Raw genomic sequence first — 21,947 nt, forward strand, 5'->3', positions numbered from 1 at the left:
CGGGTTTGTACCTTCTCCCCGTGACCTGCGTGGGTTCTCCGCGGGATCCTCGGTTTCCTCCCACGCTCCGAAGACGTGCGGCTTTGTAGGTTAATTGCACTTGGTGTATGTGTAAATTGACCCTCGGATAGTGTTACCTGTCCCACTTTCACGACCTATTTCACGACCTCTGCCGAGTTTGCCCTTGACTCGTATTCTCAGCATGGTCGTCACGTAGGTCGTAGGAGGTCGTAGGTAGGTCGTAGGTAGGTCATAATTAGGTCGTAGGTAGGTCGTAGGTAGGTGCTAGTCGCAGGTACTCGTGGCATCAAGTGGCAAAAGAATAAATCAGGGAAGGTAGTACATCCATGGATAACAAGGGAAATTTTTGCGTACAAATTAGCCAGAAAAAATGTACCACGGGAGAAAAAAACCAGGTTGTGAATTAGGTCGTGAAAAGTGGAAAGAGGCAGGCCCTGCAAAAGTTTTTAGTATGTGGGAGATCGTTAAAACAAATGTAGGTCCCTTGCCCAGGGGAGTTGATCATGGGGAACAAGGATATGGCGGACCAATTGAATAACTACTTTGGTTCCGTCTTCACTAAGGAAGACATAAAGAATTTGCCGGAAATAGCAGGGGACCGCGGGTCAAAGGAGTTGGAGGAATTGAGTGAAATCCAGGTTAGCCGTGAAGTGGTGTTGGGTAAATTGAATGGATTAAAGGCCGATAAATCACCAGGGCCAGATAGGCTGCATCCCAGAGTACTTAAGGAAGTAGCTCCAGCAATAGTGGATGCATTAGTAATAATCTTTCAAAACTCTTTAGATTCTGGAGTAGTTCCTGAAGATTGGCGGGTAGCAAACGTAACCCCACTTTTTAAGAAGGGAGGGAGAGAGAAAATGGGGAATTACAGACCAGTTAGTCTAACATCGGTAGTGGGGAAACTGCTAGAGTCAGTGATTAAAGATGGGATAGCAGCACATTTGGAAAGTGGTGAAATCATTGGACAAAGGCATGGATTCCGAAAGGTAAATCATGTCTGACGAATCTTATAGAATTTTTCGAGGATGTAAAGTAGCGTGGATAGGGGAGAACCAGTGGATTGGTGTATCACTTCCAGAAGGCTTTCGACAAGGTCCCCATAAGAGATTAGTTACATTAAAGCACAAGGCATTGGGGGTTCAGTATTGATGTGGATAGAGAACTGGCTGGCAAACAAAGCAAAGAGTAGGGAGTAAACGGGTCCTTTTCACAATGGCAGGCAGTGACTAGTGGGGTACCCCAAGGCTCAGCTGGGACCCCAGCTATTTACAATTATATAATGATCTGGATAATTGAAGGCAATATCTCCAAGTTTGCGGATGACACTAAGCTGGGGGGCAAACTGTGAGGAGGATGCAAGACTGCAGGGTTTTGGATCTGGGTGAGTGGGGGCAAATGTTGGGCAGATGCAGTATAATGTGGATAAATGTGAGGTTATCCATTTTGGTGGCAAAAAAATCACAACTATTATCTAAATGGTGGCCGATTGGGAAAGGGGGAGATGCAGCGAGACCTGGGTGTCATGGTACACCAGTCATTGAAGGTAGGCATGCAGGTGCAGCACAGTAAAGAAAGCGATGGTATATGTTAGCTTTCATTGCAAAAGGATTTGAGTATAGGAGCAGAGAGGTTCTACTGCAGTTGTACAGGGTCTTGGTGAGACCACACCTGGAGTATTGCGTACAGTTTTGGTCTCCAAATCTGAGGAAGGACATTATTGCCATAGAGGGAGTGCAGAGACGGTTCACCAGACTGATTCCTGGGATGTCAAGACTGTCTTATGAAGAAAAAGACTGGATAGACTTGGTTTATACTCTCTAGTTTAGAAGATGCACTTATAGAAACTTTCAAATTCTTAAGGGGTGACCGGTAGATGCAGGAGATTGTTCCCGGTTAGGGAAGCCAGGACAAGGGGTCACAGCTCCTAAAGGGGAAATCCTTAAAACTAGAAGAACTTTTTTCCCCATGGTGAATCTCTGGAACTCTCTGCCACAGAGGGTAGTTGTGGCCAGTTCATTGGCTATATTTAAGAGGGAGTTAGATGTGGCCCTTGTGGCTGAGGGGATCAGGGGGTTTGGAGAGAAGGCAGGTACGGGATACTGAGTTGGATGATCAGCCATGATCATATTGAATGGCGGTGCAGGCTCGAAGGGCCCCTACTCCTGCGCACCTCAATTTCTATGTTTCTATGTTTCACTAAGTGAGGGAAGGCGAATTTTTCCAGCCTAAAAAATGTTCACTATAAAAAAAAGGTTGTGAATTAGGTGTGAAAGTGGGACAGGCCCTTTAGGTCGGGGGATTTGGTCGGCCCCGCGGTCGCCGCTACGCCTGTTTCCGCGCTGTATCCCCAAACCAAAGGGTTGTAAAGGTCATGTTCTCAACTTCAAGCTCAAGTTCGTAAAACAGAAGAAACATAGAAAATAGAGCAGGAGGAGGCCATTCGGCCCTTCGAGCCAGCACCGCCATTCACTGTGTTCATGGCTGATCGTTCCCTATCAATAACCCGTGCCTGCCTTCTCCCCATATCCCTTGACTCCACTAGCCCCCTAGAGCTCTATCTAACTCTCTCTTAAATCCATCCAGTGACTGGCCTCCACTGCCCTCTGTGGCAGGGAATTCCATAAATTCACAACTCTCTGGGTGAAAATGTTTTTTTCTCACCCCAGTCTTACCTCCCCCTTTATTCATGGACAATGTCCCCTGGTTCTGGACTCACCCAACATTGGGAACATTTTTCCTGCATCTAGCTTGTCCAGTCCTTTTATAATTTTATATGTTTCTATAAGATCCATCCCCTCATCCTTCTAAACTCCAGTGAATACAAACCTAGTCTTTTCAATCTGTCCTCATGTGACAGTCCCGCCATCCCAGGGATCAATCTCGTGAACCTACGCTGCACTGCCTCAATCACAAGGATGTCCTTCCTCAAATTAGGAGACCAAAACTGTACACAATACTCCAGATCTGGTCTTACCAGAGCCCTATACAACTGCAGAAGAACCTCTTTACTCCTATACTGAAATCCTCTTGTTATGAAGGCCATTCATAATATTCCATTAGCTTTCTTCACTGCCTGCTGCACCTGTAAGCCAACTTTCAGTGACCGGTGTACAAGGATGCCCGGGTCTCGCTGCACCTCCTCCTTATCTAACTTAACCCCATTGAGATAATAGTTTGTTACATTTATTGTCACGTGCACCAATTGGTGCAGTGAGATTTGAGTTATCATACAGCCACACGAATAAAAATATTCCCCACAGCGGAATCGACGTTTCCCACTGTGAGGGACGGCAATAAAGTTCAATCAAACTTCCTCTTTGTTCACCCGTGGCCGGGGCCTTTGAACCCCCCTGCAGTCGCCGCTACGGGCGGCCCGATGTACAGGCCCTCTCGCCGGCATAATCGTAACTGACAGGAGCAGAAGCGACGGGAGCAGAATTGGGCCATTCGGCCCATCGAGTCTACTCCGCCATGCAATCCATGGCTGATCTATCTCTCCCTCCGAAAATCCCATTCTCCTGCCCGCTCCCCCACAAACCCCTGACACGCAATGTCTTTCATTGTGCCAAGGTTCCACAGCGCGCAGATATTCTCTGTGTGATATTCCGTCTTTACTCAAGTCTCACTCACCTCAGCGTAGACAAAAGGTGCATCGTACGGGAAGCAGACCTGGCCCTCTTTAACGGCGATGACAGAGGCCGGGCCACACCGGTACATGCCTGACGAAAGGAACAAGGAATGGCACAATCAGATTATCGAGAATATATGTACTGTATATATATATTCACCTGTATCTGTATGGGTACTCCTGACACCACCTTTGTGAATGATCCACAACAACATACATGGTGAAACATTAGTCATTATTCCATAAGCAATACAGAACATTCAAACTGCCAGCCATTCATACCCAGCTCGGCGTGGCTTCTAAGAGCCGGCTGTCTTTGTTAGTGTAGTACTGTAATACCATGTACCATGTATATATGTGTAGTGGAGATTATAAATGGTATGGATTAACAAGGGTTAATCTACAGTGTGTGTGTGTGTGTGTATATAAGTGTGTGTGTGTGTGTATATAAGTGTGTGTGTATGTGTGTATATATAAGTGTGTGTGTGTGTATGTATATATAAGTGTGTGTATGTATATATAAGTGTGTGTGTGTGTATGTATATATAAGTGTGTGTATGTATATATGTGTGTGTGTGGATGTATATATGTGTGTGTGCATGTATATATATAAGTGTGTGTGTGTATGTATATTTAAGTGTGGGTGTATAAGTGTATGTGTGTGTCTTTACACAAGTGTGTGTGCGTGTGTATATATAAGTGTGTGTGTACATATACATATACACATATGTACATATAAGTATACATACAACATACGTACAGACAATTTATTAGCCATGTATGTAAGAACATACAAGGAATTTGATTTGCCACAGTCACACAAAAAAAGCAACAAGACACACGACTACATAAAAATTAGCATAAACATCCACCACAGCGCACTGTGATGGAAGTATAATCTTCTTCCTTCCTTTTCTCCCACTGTCAGGGCAGTTGAACCACCCGCAGTCGGCGATCGAAGCTCCCGCGATTGGGGCGGTTGCAGCTCCCGAAGTCGGTCCTTGACCAAGGGGCCGCCAGCTCCACGATGTTTGGCTGCAGCGCAGACGGAGATACGATATGGAAAAAGTTGTATCTCCGTCCAGGAAAGAGATTTTCAAAAGTTTCCCCCACCCACCACCCACGTAATACAAAACTAAAGATAATAATAATATCAATCATCATAACCAAAATATTACTTTATTAGCCAAGTTATGTTTTGCAACATACGAGGAATTTGATTTGCCGTACAGTCATACCAATAAAAAGCAACAGAACACACAAAATACATTTTAACATGAACATCCACCACAGTGACTCCTCCACATTCCTCACTGTGATGGGAAAAAAAAAATTCAATCTCTTCCCTTCTTTGCTCTCCCGCGGTCGGGGGCCTCGAGCCTTCCGTTGACGGGACGATCTTACTCCCGTAGCCGGCGGTGGTGGCGATCAAGCTCCTGCATCGGGGGGGAATCTCAGCTCCCCCGCGCCAGGCAATCTACCCCGGGTCGGGGCTGGTCGAACTTCGTGCTTCCCGACATCGGTCTTGACCCGAGACTGCGAGCTCCTCGATGTTGGAATCCGCAGGCCGCGGTTGGAGCGTCGATCCCAGGCAAGGGATCGCAGGCTCCGATGGTAAGTCCACGTCCCCACGGTGGGGCTCAAAGTCAGTCCCGATCAAGGCCGCCAGCTCCATGATGTTAGGCCACAGAGTGACCGGAAAACAATCGCATCTCCGGCAAGGTGAGAGATTGAAAAAAGGTTTCCCCCTCCCCTCCCCCCCACCACCCCCCACATAAAACAAACCAGAGAACATTAACACAGACTTTTAAAACATGCTGAAAATAACGTAAAAAAGAAGAAAAGGACGGACAGACTCTGGACGAGGCTGCTGTCATACGGCTCCACCCAGCGGTAGATATATATACAGTCAATAGACAATAGACAATAGGTGCAGGAGTCGGCCATTTGGCCCTTCGAGCCAGCACCGCCATTCAATGTGATCATGGCTGATTATCCCCAATCAGTACCCCATTCCTGCCTTCTCCCCATAACCCCCTGACTCCGCTATTTTTAAGAGCTCTATCTAGCTCTCTCTTGAAAGCATCCAGAGAACCTGCCTCCACCGCCCTCTGAGGCAGAGAATTCCACAGACTCACCATTCTCTGTGAAAAAAAGTGTTTCCTCGTCTCCGTTCTAAATGGCTTACTCCTTATTCTTAAACTGTGGCCCCTTGTTCTGGACTCTCCCAACATCAGGGACATGTTTCCTGCCTCTAGCGTGTCCAAGCCCTTAACAATCTTATACGTCTCAATGAGATACCCTCTCATCCTTCTAAACTCCAGAGTGTACAAGCCCAGCCGTTCCATTCTCTCAGCATACGACAGTCCCGCCATCCCGGGAATTAACCTTGTAAACCTACACTGCACTCCCTCAATAGCAAGAACATCCTTCCTCAAATTCGGGGACCAAAACTGCACACAATACTCCAGGTGTGGTCTCACTAGGGCCCTGCAGACGGACCTCTTTGCTCCTATATTCGATTTCTCTTGTTATTGTTCCTCTTGCACTAAACGTTATTCTCTTCATCCTTTATCTGTACACAGTGGACGACTCAATGGTGACCATGTATAGTCTTTCCGCTGATATACACAAAGTGCTGGAGTAACTTAGTGGGTCAGGCAGCATCTCTGGAGAAAAAGGATGGGTGACATTTCGGGTCGAGACCCTTCTTCAGACCTTCTTTCCGCTGACTGAATAGTATACAACAAAAAGGTTTTTCACTGTACCTCTGTACATAGAAGCTTAGAGAGATACAGCATGGAAACAGGCCCTTCGGCCCACTTGCCCACATTGGCCAACGCGTCCCAGCCACACTAGTCCCACCTGTCGGCGTTTGACCCATATCCCTCTAAACCTGTCCTATCCTTGTACCTGTCTAAGTTGCGATCGTCCCAGCCTCAACTACCACCTCTGGCAGCTTGCTCCATACACCCACCACCCTTTGTGTGGAAAAAGTTACCCCTCACATTCCTATTAAATCTTTTCCCCTCCACCTTGAACCCATGTCCTCTGCCCCTCGATTCCCCTACTCTGGGCAAGAGACTACCCGATCTATGATTTTGTGCACCCCTACAAGATCGCCCCTCACCCTCCTGCGCTCCATGGAATAGAGTCCCAGCCTGCTCAATCTCTCCCTAGAGCTCTCGTCCGAATTCTGAATAGCCTAATTATGCTGCCAGTGCCTCTTCTTCATCTTGTCGTGTCCACAACACAAGATTACAAGTTGTCCAGCCCAGAGCTGGAACACACTTCTCCACATCTGCACACAATGGTGTCCGTCTTGTCGCTTCTTGTGCGTGGCAGTGGAAAGACATTCTTGCCATAGAGGGAGTACAGAGAAGGTTTACCAGACTGATCCCTGGGATGGCAGGACTTTCATATGAAGAAAGACTGGATAGACTCGGCTTGTACACGCTACAATTTAGAAGATTGAGGGGGGATCTTATAGAAACTTACAAAATTCTTAAGGGGTTGGACAGGCTAGATGCAGGAAGATTGTTCCCGATGTTGGGGAAGCCCAGAACAAGGGGTCACAGTTTAAGGATAAGAGGGAAGTCTTTTAGGACCGAGATGAGAAAATCATTTTTTGCACAGAGAGTGGTGAATCTGTGGAATTCTCTGCCACAGAAGGTAGTTGAGGCCAGTTCATTGGCTATATTTAAGATGTGGCCCTTGTGGCTAAAGGGATCAGGGGATATGGAGAGAAGGCAGGTACGGGATACTGAGTTGGATGATCAGCCATGATCATATTGAATGGCGGTGCAGGCTCGAAGGGCGGAATGGTCTACTCCTGCACCTAATTTCTATATTTCTATGTCTATGTTTCTATGACAGGTTGGTGGAAACAGGGCTGCCACGTAAACGCTCTTTCCTTGATCCCTCAACCCCCTACCCCCCCCACCCTCCTTAGAACCCCTGGCAAACCTTCACTGGTCTCCTGAGGAGTGGCGTCGACAACTTGCCAGCCTCCGTAGCGAGGTGGGAGATCAGCCCTCAGCATCCAGCACTCGTTCCAGCAGTGGTAGTTCCTTGGGGGCGAGAAGAACGAGGATGTCATTGGATGTCACTTCCAATCTCCCTCCTGGGATAAATAAAGTTCTATCGCACCGTATCGTAGAGTGCCGCAAAACACCGGAGAGAGGAAGTCCGTTCAGTTCACTTTCGTTTATTGTCGGGTGTAGTCTAGTGTGGCGCAGCGGTAGAGTTGCTGCCTCACAGCGCCGGCGACCCGGGTTCCATCCTGACCACGGGCGCTGCCAGTACAGAGTTTGTACGTTCTCTCCCCGTGACCTGCGTGGGTTTTCTCCGAGATCTTCGGTTTCCTCCCACACTCTAAAGACGTGCGGAGGTTTGTAGGTTAATTGATTTGGTGCAAATGTAAATTGTCACTAATGGGTGTAGGATAGTGTTAATAGAGTCACAGAGTGATACAGTGTGGAAACAGGCCCTTCGGCCCAACTCGCCCACACCGGCCAACAATGTCCCAGCTACACTAGTCCCACTTGCCTGCGCTTGGTCCATATCCCTCGATACCTGTCCTATCCATGTACCTGTCTAACTGTTTCTTAAACAATGGGATAGTCCCAGCCTCACATACCTCTTCTGGCAGCTCGTTGCATACACCCACCACCTTTTGTGTGAAAACATTATCCCTGGGATTCCTATTAAATCTTTACCCCATCACCTTGATCCTACGTCCTCTGGTCCTCGATTCCCCTTGTCTGGGCAAGAGACTCTGTCCATCTACCTGAGTATATTCCTCTCATGATTTTGTATACCTCTGTTGGATCACCCCTCATCCTCCTGCGCTCCATGGAATAGAGACCCAGCCTAGTCAACCTCTCCCTATAGCTCACACCCTCTAGCCCTGGCAACATCCTCGAACCCTTTCAAGCTTGACAATATCTTCCTATGGTAGACAAAAATGCTGGAGAAACTCAGTGGGTGCGGCAGCATCGAAGGAAATGTTTCCTTTGCTCCATAGATGCTGCTGCACCCGCTGAGTTTCTCCAGCATTTTTGTCTACCTTCGATTTTCCAGCATCTGCAGTTCCTTCTTAAATATCTTTCCTATCTTTCCTATCAGACCACCAGGGGGCGCCGGGAAGATGGCAGCCCTGCCGGCAGTCTGTTTGTTTTTTCACCTTTATGTTATTTTTAGCGTCTGTTAAAAGTTTGTTTTAATGGTCTTCGGTTTGTTTTATGTGGGGGGAGGGGATCGGTTCCTACCTTCGCGGAGATGCGATCAATTTACGGATCACATTCTCCGGGCTCTGCAGCCTACCATCGCTGGAGCTGGAGGCCTCCTCGGACTGTCGTGAGCCCCACCGCGGGGCACGGACTTAACATCGGAGCTGATCCCTTGCCTGGGATCGCTCCCACCGCGGCCTGCCGACTTACTAACAAGGGCTCGCAGTCTAGGGAGAGGCGAGTCGGGAGCTCCAACGCCACAGAAGGTTCGACCAGCCCCGACACGAGGTTCAATCGCCCAGCGCGGTGGAGCTGACATCCCCCCCGATGCGGGAGCTGATCGCCTCGACGCGGGGGGTCCGAACGCCGCCGACTACGGGAGTCAATACCGTCCCGTCAACGGAGGCTCGAGGCCCCCGACTGAGGAAGAACTAAGGGAAGGACTTTGAACTTTATTTCGCATTCCATCACAGTGAGGAATGTGTAGGAGTCACTGTGGTGGATGTTCGTGTTAAAATGAGTGATCTGTTGCTTTTTATTGTATGATTGACCTGGCCAGTGAAATTCCTCGTATATTGCAAAACATACTTGGCGAATAAAATCTGATTCTGATTCTGATGTGCGGGGATCGCTGGTCGGCGCAGGCTCGGCAGGCTGAGGAGCCTGTTTCCGCGCTGTAACTCTAAACTAAACTAAACTAATAAAGCATATGGTGGTGGGAAAGGGTTGAAGGCAGGCACTTGCTTTCAACTGATGGCAACCCAGATTCAAATGTGGTAAACAGCTGAGGAAGAATCTAAATATATTTCAATTAGCCGAGTACATTCAGCCTCCCAGGAGATGGGCGTGTTTGAGAATGCCAAACTGCATTAACACACGCTACACAGACACCTCTTTTTAACTTTCACGTTTAAACATCCATGCTTTCAATTATTTAAAAATATCTGCAGATAGTCTTCAGATGTTGAATATTAAAAGTTATCGCAAGGTATGTTGAGAACATTCTTTAATCGAGGGCAGACATCTGAAACATAGAAAATAGGTGCAGGAGGAGGCCGTTCAGCCCTTCAAGCCAGCACCACCATTCATTGTGATCATGGCTGATCGTTCCCAATCAATAACCCGTGCCTGCCTTCTCCCCGTATCCCTTGATTCCACCAGCCCCTAGAGCTCTATCTAACTCTCTCTTAAATCCATCCAGTGACTTGGCCTCCACTGCCCTCTGTGGCAGGGAATTCCACAAATTGGCAGAGGGTCTCGACCCGAAGCTTCGCCAATTCCTTCAATCCATAGATGCTGCCTCACCCGCTGAGTTACTCCAGCATTTTTTGTTTACCGTCGATTTTTCCAGCATCTGCAGTTCTTTCTTAAATATTCTTCAACAGAGGTTGTTTCAATAGAGGGTATCTATAGACTGTGAATGGAAGACGGACACAACGTGCTGGAGTAACTCAGCGGGTCAGGCAGCATCTGTGGAGAACATGGATAGGTGACGTTTCACAGAGTGCTGGAGTAACTCAGCGGGTCAGGCAGCATCTGTGGAGAACACGGATAGGTGACGTTTCACACAGTGCTGGAGTAACTCAGCGGGTCAGGCAGCATTTCTGGAGAGAAGGCAGGGGTTACATTTCGGGTCGTGACCCTTCTTCAGATTGGTTAGGGATAAGGAAAACGAGAGATATAGATTAAGATGTAGAGAGATAAAGAACAAGGAACGAAAGAAACGCACAAAAGTAACAATGATAAAGGGGGCAGGACGTTGTTTGCTGTTTGTTGGGTGAAAAGGAGAAGCTGGTGCGTTAGAGAGAGAATGCCGGGGCTACCTGAAGTGAGAAAATAAATCAAATACAGTGAATGGATTGATTGTAATCATGTTCAAGAAGGAACTGCAGATGCTGGAAAATCAAAGGCAGACAAAAATGCTGGAGAAACTCAGCGGGTGAGGCAGCATCTATGGAGTGAAGGAAATAGGCAAAGTTTCAGGGTCGAGACCCATCTTCAGACTGGTGAGGGGGTGGGGGAAGAAAGGAAGAGGCGGAGGCAGTGGGCTGTGGGAGAGCTGGGAAGGGGAGGGGAAAGAGGGAGAAAGCAAGGACTACCTGAAATTGGAGAAGTCAATGTTCATACCGCTGGGGTGTAAACTACCCAAGCGAAATATGAGGTGCTGCTCCTCCAATTTGCAGTGGGACTCAGTCTGGCCATGGAGGAGGCCCAGGACAGAAAGGTTGGATTCGGAATGGGAGGGGGAGTTGAAATGCTGAGCCACCGGGAGATCAGGTTGGTTATTGTGAACCGAGCGGAGGTGTTGGGCAAAGCGATCGCCAAGCCTGCGCTTGGTCTCACCGATGTAGAGCAGCTGACATCTAGAGCAGCGGATGCAATAGATGAGGGTAATCATGTGTTGTCTTTTCGCTGACTAGAGAGCACGCAACAAAAAAGATTTTCACTGTTCCTTGGTGCACGTGACAAGAAACTAAACTGAACTGGAAAAAAACTGCTCTCTCAATAGTGGGTGCCGGGAGGGTGGTGGTGGAGGCAGATGCAGTTGGGCGGCGTAGTGGCGCAGCGGGTAGAGCAGCTGCTTCACGGCGCCAGGATCCCAGGTTCGGTCCTGACTACCGGTCTGTACGGAGTTTGTACCTTTGACCCGCGTGGGTTTTCTCCGGGTGCTCTGGTTTCCTCCCACACTCCAAAGACGTACAGGTTTGTAGGTTAATCGTTTTCAGTTTAGTTTAGCGAAACAGCACGAAAACATGCCCTTTAGCCCACTGGGTCCGCGCCAACTAGCGACCACCCCGCACACTAGCACTATCCTACACACACTAGGGGCAAATTGCATTTATACCAGGTCAAATAAACATAGAAACATAGAAAAATAGGTGCAGGAGTAGGCCATTCGGCCCTTCAAGCCAGCACCTACATTCAATATGATCATGGTTGATCATCCACAATCAGTACCCCGTTCCTGCTTTCTCCCCATATCCCTTGATTCCGTTAGCCCTAAGAGCTAAATCTAACTCTCTCTTGAAAACATACAGTGAATCGGCCTCCACTGCCTTCTGTGCCAGAGAATTCCACAGATTCACAACTATCTGGGTGAAAAGGTTTTTCCTCATCTCAGTTCTAAATGGCCGACCCCTTATTCTTAAACTGTGTGACCCCTGGTTCTGGATTCCCCCAACATTGGGAACATTTTTCCTGCATCGAGCCTGTCTAATCCTCTAAGAATGTTACATGTTTCTATACGATACCCTCTCATCCTTCTAAATTCTAGAGAATACAAGCCCAGTCGACCCATTCTTTCATCATACGTCAGTCCTGCCATCCTGGGAATTAACCCACAGGCCTTTAGAAGGATGAGGGGAAGATCTCATAGAAACATATAAAATTATAAAAGGACTGGACAAGCTAGATGCAGGAAAAACGTTCCCAATGTTGGGCGAGTCCAGAACCAGGGGCCACAGTCTTAGAATAAAGGGGAGGCCATTTAAGACTGAGGTGAGAAAAAAACGTTTTCACCCAGAGAGTTGTGAGTCTGTGGAATTCCCTGCCACAGAGGGCAGTGGAGACCAAGTCACTGGATGGATTTAAGGGAGAGTTAGATAGAGCTCTAGGGGCTCGGGGAATCAAGGGATATGGGGAGAAGGCAGGCACGGGTTATTGATTGGGGATGATCAGCCACGATCACAATGAATGGCGGTGCTGGCTTGAAGGGCCGAATGGCCTCCTCCTACACCTATTTTCTATGTTTCTATTTTTGTAAGCTTATGGGAGACAATAGACAATAGATGCAGGAGTAGGCCATTCGGCCCTTCGAGCCAGCACCACCATTCAATGTCATCCACAATCAGATTCAGATTCAGATTCAGATTCAGATTCAATTTTAATTGTCATTGTCAGTGTACAGTACAGAGACAACGAAATGCATTTAGCATCTCCCTGGAAGAGAGCGACATAGCAAACGATTTGAATAAATAATAATAAGTGACCGGGGGGGGGGGGGGGGGGGGGGGGGGGGGGGGGGGAAGATCTCATAGAAACATATACAATTATAAAAGGACTGTTCTAGCTACATGCATGAAATATGTTCCCAATGTTGGGCGATTCCAGAACAGGGGCCACAGTCTTAGAATAAAGGGGAGGATTGGCAGTCACCGAGGTACGTTGTTGAGTAGAGTGACAGCCGCCGGAAAGAAGCTGTTCCTCGACCTGCTGGTTCGGCAACGTTCCCCGTTCCTGCCAATCAGTTCCCCGTTCCTGCCTTCTCCTCATATCCCCTGACTCCGCTATTTTTAAGAGCCCTATCTAGCTCTCTCTTGAAATTATCCAGAGAACCGGCCTCCACCGCCCTCTGAGGCAGAGAATTCCACAGACTCACCACTCGCTGTGATAAAAAGTGTTTCCTCATCTCCGTTCTAAATGGCTTATCCCTTATTCTTAAACTGTGTGGCCCCTGGTTCTGGACTCCCCCAACATCGGGAACATGTTTCCTGCCTCCAGTGTGTCCAAACCCTTAACTATCATATGTTTCAATGGGATCCCCTCTCATCCTTCTAAACTCCAGAGTGTACAAGCCCAGCCGCTCCATTCTCTCAGCATATGACATCATTCTCTCTTAACGTACCAGATGGAGTCCTTGGTCAGCTCCAGCATCTTCTTCCCGTCCTGGTCCAGGATGATGTCTGTGTGCAGGTTGGCATCGTTGTCGTGGGCTGAGGAGAAGTTGGTGACCACTCTGGTGGGGAGGCCCAGGCATCGCAGCACTAGGGAGGGTCACAATAACACAACGCCATCAACACCCACCCTCTCAGTGGCGGCTACACACACAGAATCTAGTCACCGAGTGATACAGTGTGGAAACAGGCCCTTCGGCCCAACCTGCCCACAACGCCCAACAATGTCCCAGCTACACCAGTCCCAACTGCCTGCGTTTGGTCCATATCTCTCCAAATCTGTCCTATCCATGTACCTGTCTAACTGTTTCTTCAACGATGGGACAGTCCCAGCCTCAGCTACCTCCTCTGGCAGCTTGTTCCAGACACCCACCTGTGTGGAAACGTTACCCCTCAGATTCCTATTAAATCTTTTCCCCTTCACCTTGAACCTATGTCCTCTGGTCTTCGATTCCCCTACTCTGGGCAAGAGACTGTGCATCTACCCGATCTATTCATCTCAGGATTTGGTACACCTCTATAAGATCACCCCTCATCCTCCTGCGCTCCATGGAATAGAGGTTCCTTTGCCCCACACCTTAAACCTATGTCCACGATTACCCTACCCTGGGCAAGAGGCTCTGTGCATCTACCCGATCTATTCCTCTCATGATTTTATATAGACATACAAGGTCATAAGGTCACATGTTTGTGTGTGAGTGTGCGCGTGCGTGCGTGCGTGTGTGCATGCGTACGTGTGGGTGTGTGTGAGTGCGTGAGTGTGTGTGTTAGTGTGTGCGTGCATGTGTGCATGCATGCGCGTGTGTGCGTGCGTGCGTGCGTGCCTGCGTGTGTGTGTGTGTGCATGCCTGCGTGCGTGTGCTTGCGTGCGTGCTTGTGTGCGTGCATGTGCGTGTGCATGCCTGTGTGCGCGTGCTTGTGTACCTGTGTTGAGCACGGCAGCAAAGACCCAGCACTGTCCGAAACAGACAGGTTGTCTGTTCTTGTAGTACAGCAGCAGTATCTCTACGCTACTGTTCCAGGCTGTGGGGGCCACTCCATCAATGTACTTCCCATCCCAACACCCCACCAGCACGCCCGCATCGTCCTTCGAATTAATCTGCGCAGAGAAAAATACGTTAGAGATACAGTGCACGAACAGGCCCTTCAGCCCATCGAGTTTGTGCCAGCCAGCGATTCCCCCCCTCCCCCCTTTACACCAGCACTATCCTATACACTGGGGACATTTTTTACCAAAGCCAATTAACCTACAAGCCTGCACGTCTTTGGAGTTTGGTTTAGTTTATACATATAGCATGGAAACCGTTGATTCGGCCCACCCGGAGAAAACACACACAGGTCACGGGGAGAAGGTAAAAACTCCGTACAAGCGGGATGGAACCCGGGTCTCTGGCGCTGTGAGGCAGCGACTCTACCGCGTGCCACCTAGCACGGGACTAGTGTAGATGGGGCACGTTGGTCGGCGTAGGTGAGCAGGGCCCAAGGGCCAGATTCCGACGTCGATGACTCTGTGACTGCTCCCCGCCATTTTAACATGAGGTGAATTTTATGATTATCCTTCTTTCATTTAACTGAGAGGCTGAAGGGCCTGTCCCACTTGGCGATTTTATCGGCGACTGCCGGCATCATTGACTGACGTATATGATCACTGCGGCGTGACGACGCATTGGCGCGCGGTGTTTTTTTCAAGTGACGCAACATTTTTTTTGTCGCCGCTGGATTTTGAAATGTTCAAAATCTTTTGGCGACGCTGATATAACGCCGGCAGTCGCCGAAAATAATCGCAAAGCAGACCAATTCTTAATGATTTGGTCTTCTTTTATCTACTTTTTACAAGCATATGGTGCAACATTACCTTAGAAATTAAACGTTCCAGAACCGGGTGATGGGTGGATAAAGATATAGGTAAATCTCTCTCAATCTCTTTCTTTTTATTTCCTTACTTTTTCTCTATTTCTCTTTTTTCCTCCATCCCCTTCTACCTTTTCTCTGGGCTTTCTGTACTATCTCACGAACTAACACTATCATCACTGCTTACGATACTCTTTTCTGACTTTCATATGAAGAAAGACTGGATAGACTTGGTTTATACTCGCTAGAATTTAGGAGATTGAGGGGGGATCTTATAGAAACTTACAAAATTCTTAAGGGGTTGGACAGGCTAGATGCAGGAAGATTGTTCCCGATGTTGGGGAAGTCCAGAACAAGGGGTCACAGTTTAAGGATAAAGGGGAAATCCTTTAAGACTGAGATGAGAAAAACATTTTTCACACAGAGAGTGGTGAATCTCTGGAATTCTCTGCCACAGAGGGTAGTTGAGGCCAGTTCATTGGCTATATTTAAGAGGGAGTTAGATGTGGCCCTTGTGGCTAAAGGGATCAGGGGGTATGGAGAGAAGGCAGGTGCGGGATACTGAGTTGGATGATCAGCCATGATCATATTGAATGGCGGTGCAGGGTCGAAGGGCCGAATGGCCTACTCCTGTACCAATTTTCTATTTTTCTATGTTTCTATGTTCTCTATCTTGGCTTGTCTCATTTTCTGTTCTATTCTGTTAAATTTGAAACAAGAAGTTGTACATGAACTGTAATATCTCATTATGTATTAGGTACTTATGTATTACATTATTGTACTTCTAATAAAAAATATTAAAAAAAAAAAAAAAGGAAATGATTGCCAAGTGGGCAGGCCCTTGACTGAAAATTTACTGAATAAATTTAAATTTAAAAGGCAATTAGGGAACTTGCACTGCTGAGGACATCCAAGTCAACAGCTTGAGAGATGCAAGGATACAACAGCTCACTTGTTGCTTTACATGTTGGCAATCTCGGGTCCAAATCACGCTTCGTGCCACATGCTTCAAAGACATTTCTCCCAACGCAAATAATATTCCTCTTAGGTCAAGAAAACAACTGTTCATCAAGCATTTTATCGGGATTCATCACAGCTCGGTTTGGGAACAGCTCCATCCAAGACCGTAAGAAATTGCAGAGAATTGTGGACGCAGCCCAGACCATCACACAAACCAACCTCCCTTCCATTGACTCCATCTACACCTCACGCTGCCTCGGCAAGGCCAGCAGCATCATCAAGGACCAGTCGCACTCCCGGTCACTCCCCCTTCTCCCCTCTCCCATCAGGCAAGAGGTACAGAAGTGTGAAAACGCACACCTCCAGATTCAGGGACAGTTTCTTCCCAGCTGTTATCAGGCAACTGAACCATCCTACCACAACCAGAGAGCGGTCTTGAACTACTATCTACCTCATTGGTGACCCTCGGAGTATCGTTGATCGGATGTTGCTGACTTTACCTTGCACTAAACGTTATTCCCTTTACCATGTATCTGTACACTGTAGACGGCTCGATTGTAATCATGTATTGTCTTTCCGCTGACTGGTTAGCACGCAACAAAAGCCTTTCACTGTACCTCGGTACACGTGACAATAAACTAAACTGAGGTTCATAAGGTCATAAGTGATAGGAGAAGAATTGGGCCATTCGGCCCAACAAGTCTATTCCACCATTTAATAATGGATGATCTATCTCTCCCCCCTAACCCCATTCTTCTGCCTTCTCACCATAATCCCTGACATCTGCACTAATCAATAATCTATCTATCTCCTTAAGAATACCATAATGTTTTATGTGTCATTCCTAACTGTCACTGTATGTATGTTGTCACTTGCGGGCGGAGCACCAAGGCAAATTCCTGGTATGTGAATACTTGACCAATAAACTTAATCATTCATTCATTCATCGACTGGACTATCTTTGATCAGATGTTGCTGGCTTTATTTTGCACTGAACGTTACTCCCTTATTATGTATCTGTACACTGTGGACAGCTCGATTGTAATCATGTACTGTCTTGATAGCACACAATAAAAGCTTTTCACTGTACCTCATGCCAATAAACTATATAAAACTTATCTAAACCAATGATTTGGTCTCCACAGCTGTCCTTGACAATGAATTCCATAGATTCACCACCCACTGGCTAACACAATTCCTCCTCATCTCCTTTCTAAAGGTTTTGTTCAGGCCCAGAGCCGTCAATGTATCCAGGTACACATAACAATAATACAAGAACGATCCTAGGAATGAGTAGGTTAACGTATGATGATGAGTGTTTGTCGGCACTGGGCCTGTACTCGCTGGAGTTTAGGATGAGGGGGGCGGGGGTTCTCATTGAAACTTACCGAATACTGAAAGGCCTGGATAGAGTGGATGTGGAGAGGATGTTTCCACTAGTGGGAGAGTCTAGGACCAGAGGTCACAGCCTCAGAATTAAAGGTTGTTCCTTTAGGAAGGAGATGAGCAGGAATTTATTTTGATATTTATTTCATCAGAATGCAGTGAATATGTGGAATGCTTTGCCACAGATGGCTGTGGTCAGGTCACTGAATATTTTTAAGGCAGAGATAGATAGATTCGGGAAGATGCTATAGGGAGAGGTTGAGTAGGCTAGGTCTCTATTCCTAGGAGCGCAGGAGGATGAGGGGTGATCTTGTAGAGGTGTACAAAATCATGAGAGGAATAGATCGGGTAGATGCACAGATTCTCTTGCCCAGAGTCGGGGAGTCGAGGACCAGAGGACATAGGTTCAAGGTGAAGGGGAAAAGATTTAATAGGAATCCGAGGGGTAGCTTTTTCACACAGAGGGTGGTGGGTGCATGGAACAAGCTGCCAGAGGAGATAGTTGAGGCTGGAACTATTGCAATGTTTAAGAAGCAGTTAGACAGGTACATGGATAGGATGGGTTTGGAGGGATATGGACCAAGCGCAGGCAAGTGGGACTAGTGTAGGTGGGACATTGCTGGCCGGTGTGGGCGAGTTGGTCAGGTTTAAGGTGAAGGGGGAAAAGATCAGCCATGATTGAATGACGGGGTGGACTTGAGGGGCCGAATGGCCTCATTCTGCTCCTAGAACTCATGAAGTGTGATATCAAATGAGGGAGTGCAGCGTACGTTTACAAGATTCATTCCCGGGTGGCGGGACCGTCATATGCTGAGAGAATGGAGCAGCTGGGCTTGTATACTCTGGAGTTTAGAAGGATGAGAGGGTATCTCATTGAAACATATAAGATTATTAAGGGTTTGGACACGCTAGAGGCAGGAAACATGTTCCCGATGTTGGGGGAGTCCAGAACCAGGGGCCACAGTTTAAGAATGAGGAGTAAGCCATTTAGAACAGAGACGAGGAAACACTTTTTCTCACAGAGAGTGGTGAGTCTGTGGAATTCTCTGCCTCAGAGTCCGGAGGCCGGTTCTCTGGATACTTTGAAGAGAGAGCTAGATAGGGCTCTTAAAGATAGTGTAGTCAGGGGATATGGGGAGAAGGCAGGAACGGGGTACTGAATGGGGATGATCAGCCATGATCACAGTGAATGGTGGTGTTGGCTCGAAGGGCTGAATGGCCTACTCCTGCACCTATTGTCTATTGTCTATTGACAGGGGGCATTTATCGTTGCCCTCGAGGCTACATGTAACTCACCATGGCAGATGCCACACGGCACACATTGATGGGGCAACCCCTGGACTGTAGAGGCATCCGCGCCCGGTCCAGAACGTGGATGCAAGCGTTCAGTACATTCCTTTCAAACTGGAAGGAAACAAACAGCAAGACAGACGATTAGATTCTGATCAGACAACTAACTTATGTCAGGATAATAAGTTCATCAGATAGATAGACGCAAACAGCTGGAGTAATATTAAAATGCTTATTAAAAATGAACAACAAGGATGGAAAAATGTACAGAGTCTTGCATATAGTGGATGTGGAGAGGATGTTTCCACTGGTGGGAGAGTCTAGGACCAGAGCTCACAGCCTCAGAATTACCGGACGTTCTTTTAGAAAGGAGATGAGGAGGAATTTCTTTAGTCGGAGGGTGGTGAATCTGTGGAATTCTTTGCCACACAGATGGCTGTGGAGGCCAATTCAATGGATATTTTTAAGGCAGAGATAGATAGATTCTTGATTAGTACGGGTGTCAGAGGTTATGGGGAGAAGGCAGGAGAATGGGGCTGGGAGGGAGAGATAGATCAGCCCTGATTGAATGGCGGAGTAGACCTGATGGGCCGAATAGCCTTTTCTGCGTCTATCACTTTTGAAATGGTGGAGATAGACCCAAAAAGCTGGAGCAACTCAGCGGGTCAGGCGGCATCTATGGAGAGAAGGAATGGGTGACGTTTCAGGTCCAGACGCTTCTTAAGACTCGACCCGAAACGTCACCCATCCCTTCTCTCCAGAGATGCTGCCTGTCCCTCTGAGTTGCTCCAGCTTGTTGTGCCTATCTTCGGGTTAAACAGGCACCTGCAGTTCCTTCCTACACATTTAATAAGCTCATAAGTTTACTCATCAAAGCCCACCAAGTCTACTCTGCCATTCAATCAACAGAAGCATCCCACCACAACCAGAGAGCAGACCTGAGCTGCTATCTACCTCATTGGTGACCCTCGGACTATCTTTGGTCGGGCTTTACTTTATCTTGCACTAAACATTATTCAGGCTCATAAATGGCAGGGGCAGAATTAGGCCATTCGGCCCTTCATAGAAACATAGAAACATAGAAATTAGGTGCAGGAGTAGGCCATTCGGCCCTTCGAGCCTGCACCGCCATTCAATATGATCATGGCTGATCATCCAACTCAGTATCCCGTACCTGCCTTCTCTCCATACCCCCTGATCCCCTTAGCCACAAGGGCCACATCTAACTCCCTCTTAAATATAGCCAATGAACTGGCCTCAACTACCCTCTGTGGCAGAGAGTTCCAGAGATTCACCACTCTCTGTGTGAAAAAAAAAGTTCTTCTCATCTCGGTTTTAAAGGATTTCCCCCTTATCCTTAAGCTGTGACCCCCTTGTCCTGGACTTCCCTAACATCGGGAACAATCTTCCTGCCTCTAGCCTGTCCAACCCCTTAAGAATTTTGTAAGTTTCTATAAGATCCCCTCTCAATCTCCTAAATTCTAGAGAGTATAAACCAAGTCTATCCAGTCTTTCTTCATAAGACAGTCCTGACATCCCAGGAATCAGTCTGGTGAACCGTCTCTGCTCTCCCTCTATGGCAATAATGTCCTTCCTCAGGTTTGGAGACCAAAACTGTACGCAATACTCCAGGTGTGGTCTCACCAAGACCCTGTACAACTGCAGTAGAACCTCCCTGCTCCTATACTCAAATCCTTTTGCAATGAAAGCCTTCAAGTCTATCACGCCATTTAATCATGACTGGTCTATCCCTCCCTCCACATACACTGTACTCTGCAAATGGCTCGATTGTAATCATGTATTTTAACTTAGTTTAGAGATACAGCGTGGAAACAGGCCCTTCGGCACACAGGGTCCGCGCCGACCAGCGATCCCCGCACATTAACACTATCCTACACACACTGGGGACAATTTTCCCACAGCCAATGCATCTACAAACCTGCACGTCTTTGGAGTGCGGGAGGAAACCGGAGCACCCGGAGAAAACCCACGCCGGTCACGGGGAGAACGTGCAAACTCCGTACAGACAGCACCCGTAGTCGGGATCGAACCCGGGTCGCTGGCGCCGTGAGGCAGCAACTCAACCCACTGCACCACCATCCAATTGTCACCCATGTATTGTATTATCTTTCCGCTGACTGGATAGCACGCAACAAAAGCTTTTCACTGCACCTCGGTACACGTGACATTAAACTGAACCGAACGAACTGAACTTTGTGTGGGCCAGTTGCCGTCCTATTACATAGAAACATAGACAATAGGTGCAGGAGTAGGCCATTCGGCCCGTCGAGCCGGTACCACCATTCACTGTGATCATGGCTGATCATCCACAATCAGTTCCTGCCTTCTCCCCATCTCCCTTGATTCCGCTATCTTTAAGAGCCCTATCTAGCTCTCTCTTGAAAGTATCCAGAGAACGGCTAGCCCAAAGAGCTAAATCTAACTCTCTTTTGAATGCATACAGTGAATTGGCCTCCACTGCCTCCTGAGGCAGAGAATTCCACAAATTCACAACTCCCTTTGTGAAAAAGTTTTTCCTCATCTCAGTTCGAAATGGCTTACCCATTATTCTTAAACTGTGGCCCCTGGTTCTGGACTCCCCCAACATCTGGAACATGTTTCCTGCATCTAGCGTGTCCAAACCTTTAACAATCTTATATGTTTCAATGACATACCCTTTCATCCTTCTAAATTCCAGTGAATTCAAGCCCAGCTGCTCCATTCTTTCATCCTATGTCAGTTCCGCCATCCCGGGAATTAACCTGGTGAACCTCTGCTTGACTCAATCAATATGCAATATTAAAATGCTTATTAAAAATGAAAACATAAAGAGGCCTGGATAGAGTGGATGTGGAGAGGATGTTTCCACTAGTGGAAGAGTCTAGGTCCAAAGCTCACAGCCTCAGA

The 21,947-nt window shown here is 47.6% G+C and overlaps 1 protein-coding gene across 1 annotated transcript in view; it reads right to left on the reverse strand.

Moving 5' to 3' along the window:
* The window catches only part of LOC129708211 (coagulation factor XIII A chain-like), a 70,630-nt gene that overhangs the window by 24,449 nt on the left and 24,234 nt on the right, over positions 1-21,947 (reverse strand). Inside the window, exons 6-10 of the mRNA XM_055653836.1 lie at positions 19,047-19,154; positions 14,478-14,652; positions 13,505-13,643; positions 7,616-7,719; positions 3,652-3,740 (exon numbers count right to left, since the gene is read on the reverse strand). Of these exons, the coding sequence (XP_055509811.1) occupies positions 3,652-3,740; positions 7,616-7,719; positions 13,505-13,643; positions 14,478-14,652; positions 19,047-19,154 (615 nt within the window). The remainder of the gene's footprint in view (positions 1-3,651; positions 3,741-7,615; positions 7,720-13,504; positions 13,644-14,477; positions 14,653-19,046; positions 19,155-21,947) is intronic.

Source organism: Leucoraja erinacea, chromosome 2, assembly GCF_028641065.1.
Source record: "Leucoraja erinacea ecotype New England chromosome 2, Leri_hhj_1, whole genome shotgun sequence".
Classification (NCBI taxonomy): domain Eukaryota; kingdom Metazoa; phylum Chordata; class Chondrichthyes; order Rajiformes; family Rajidae; genus Leucoraja; species Leucoraja erinaceus.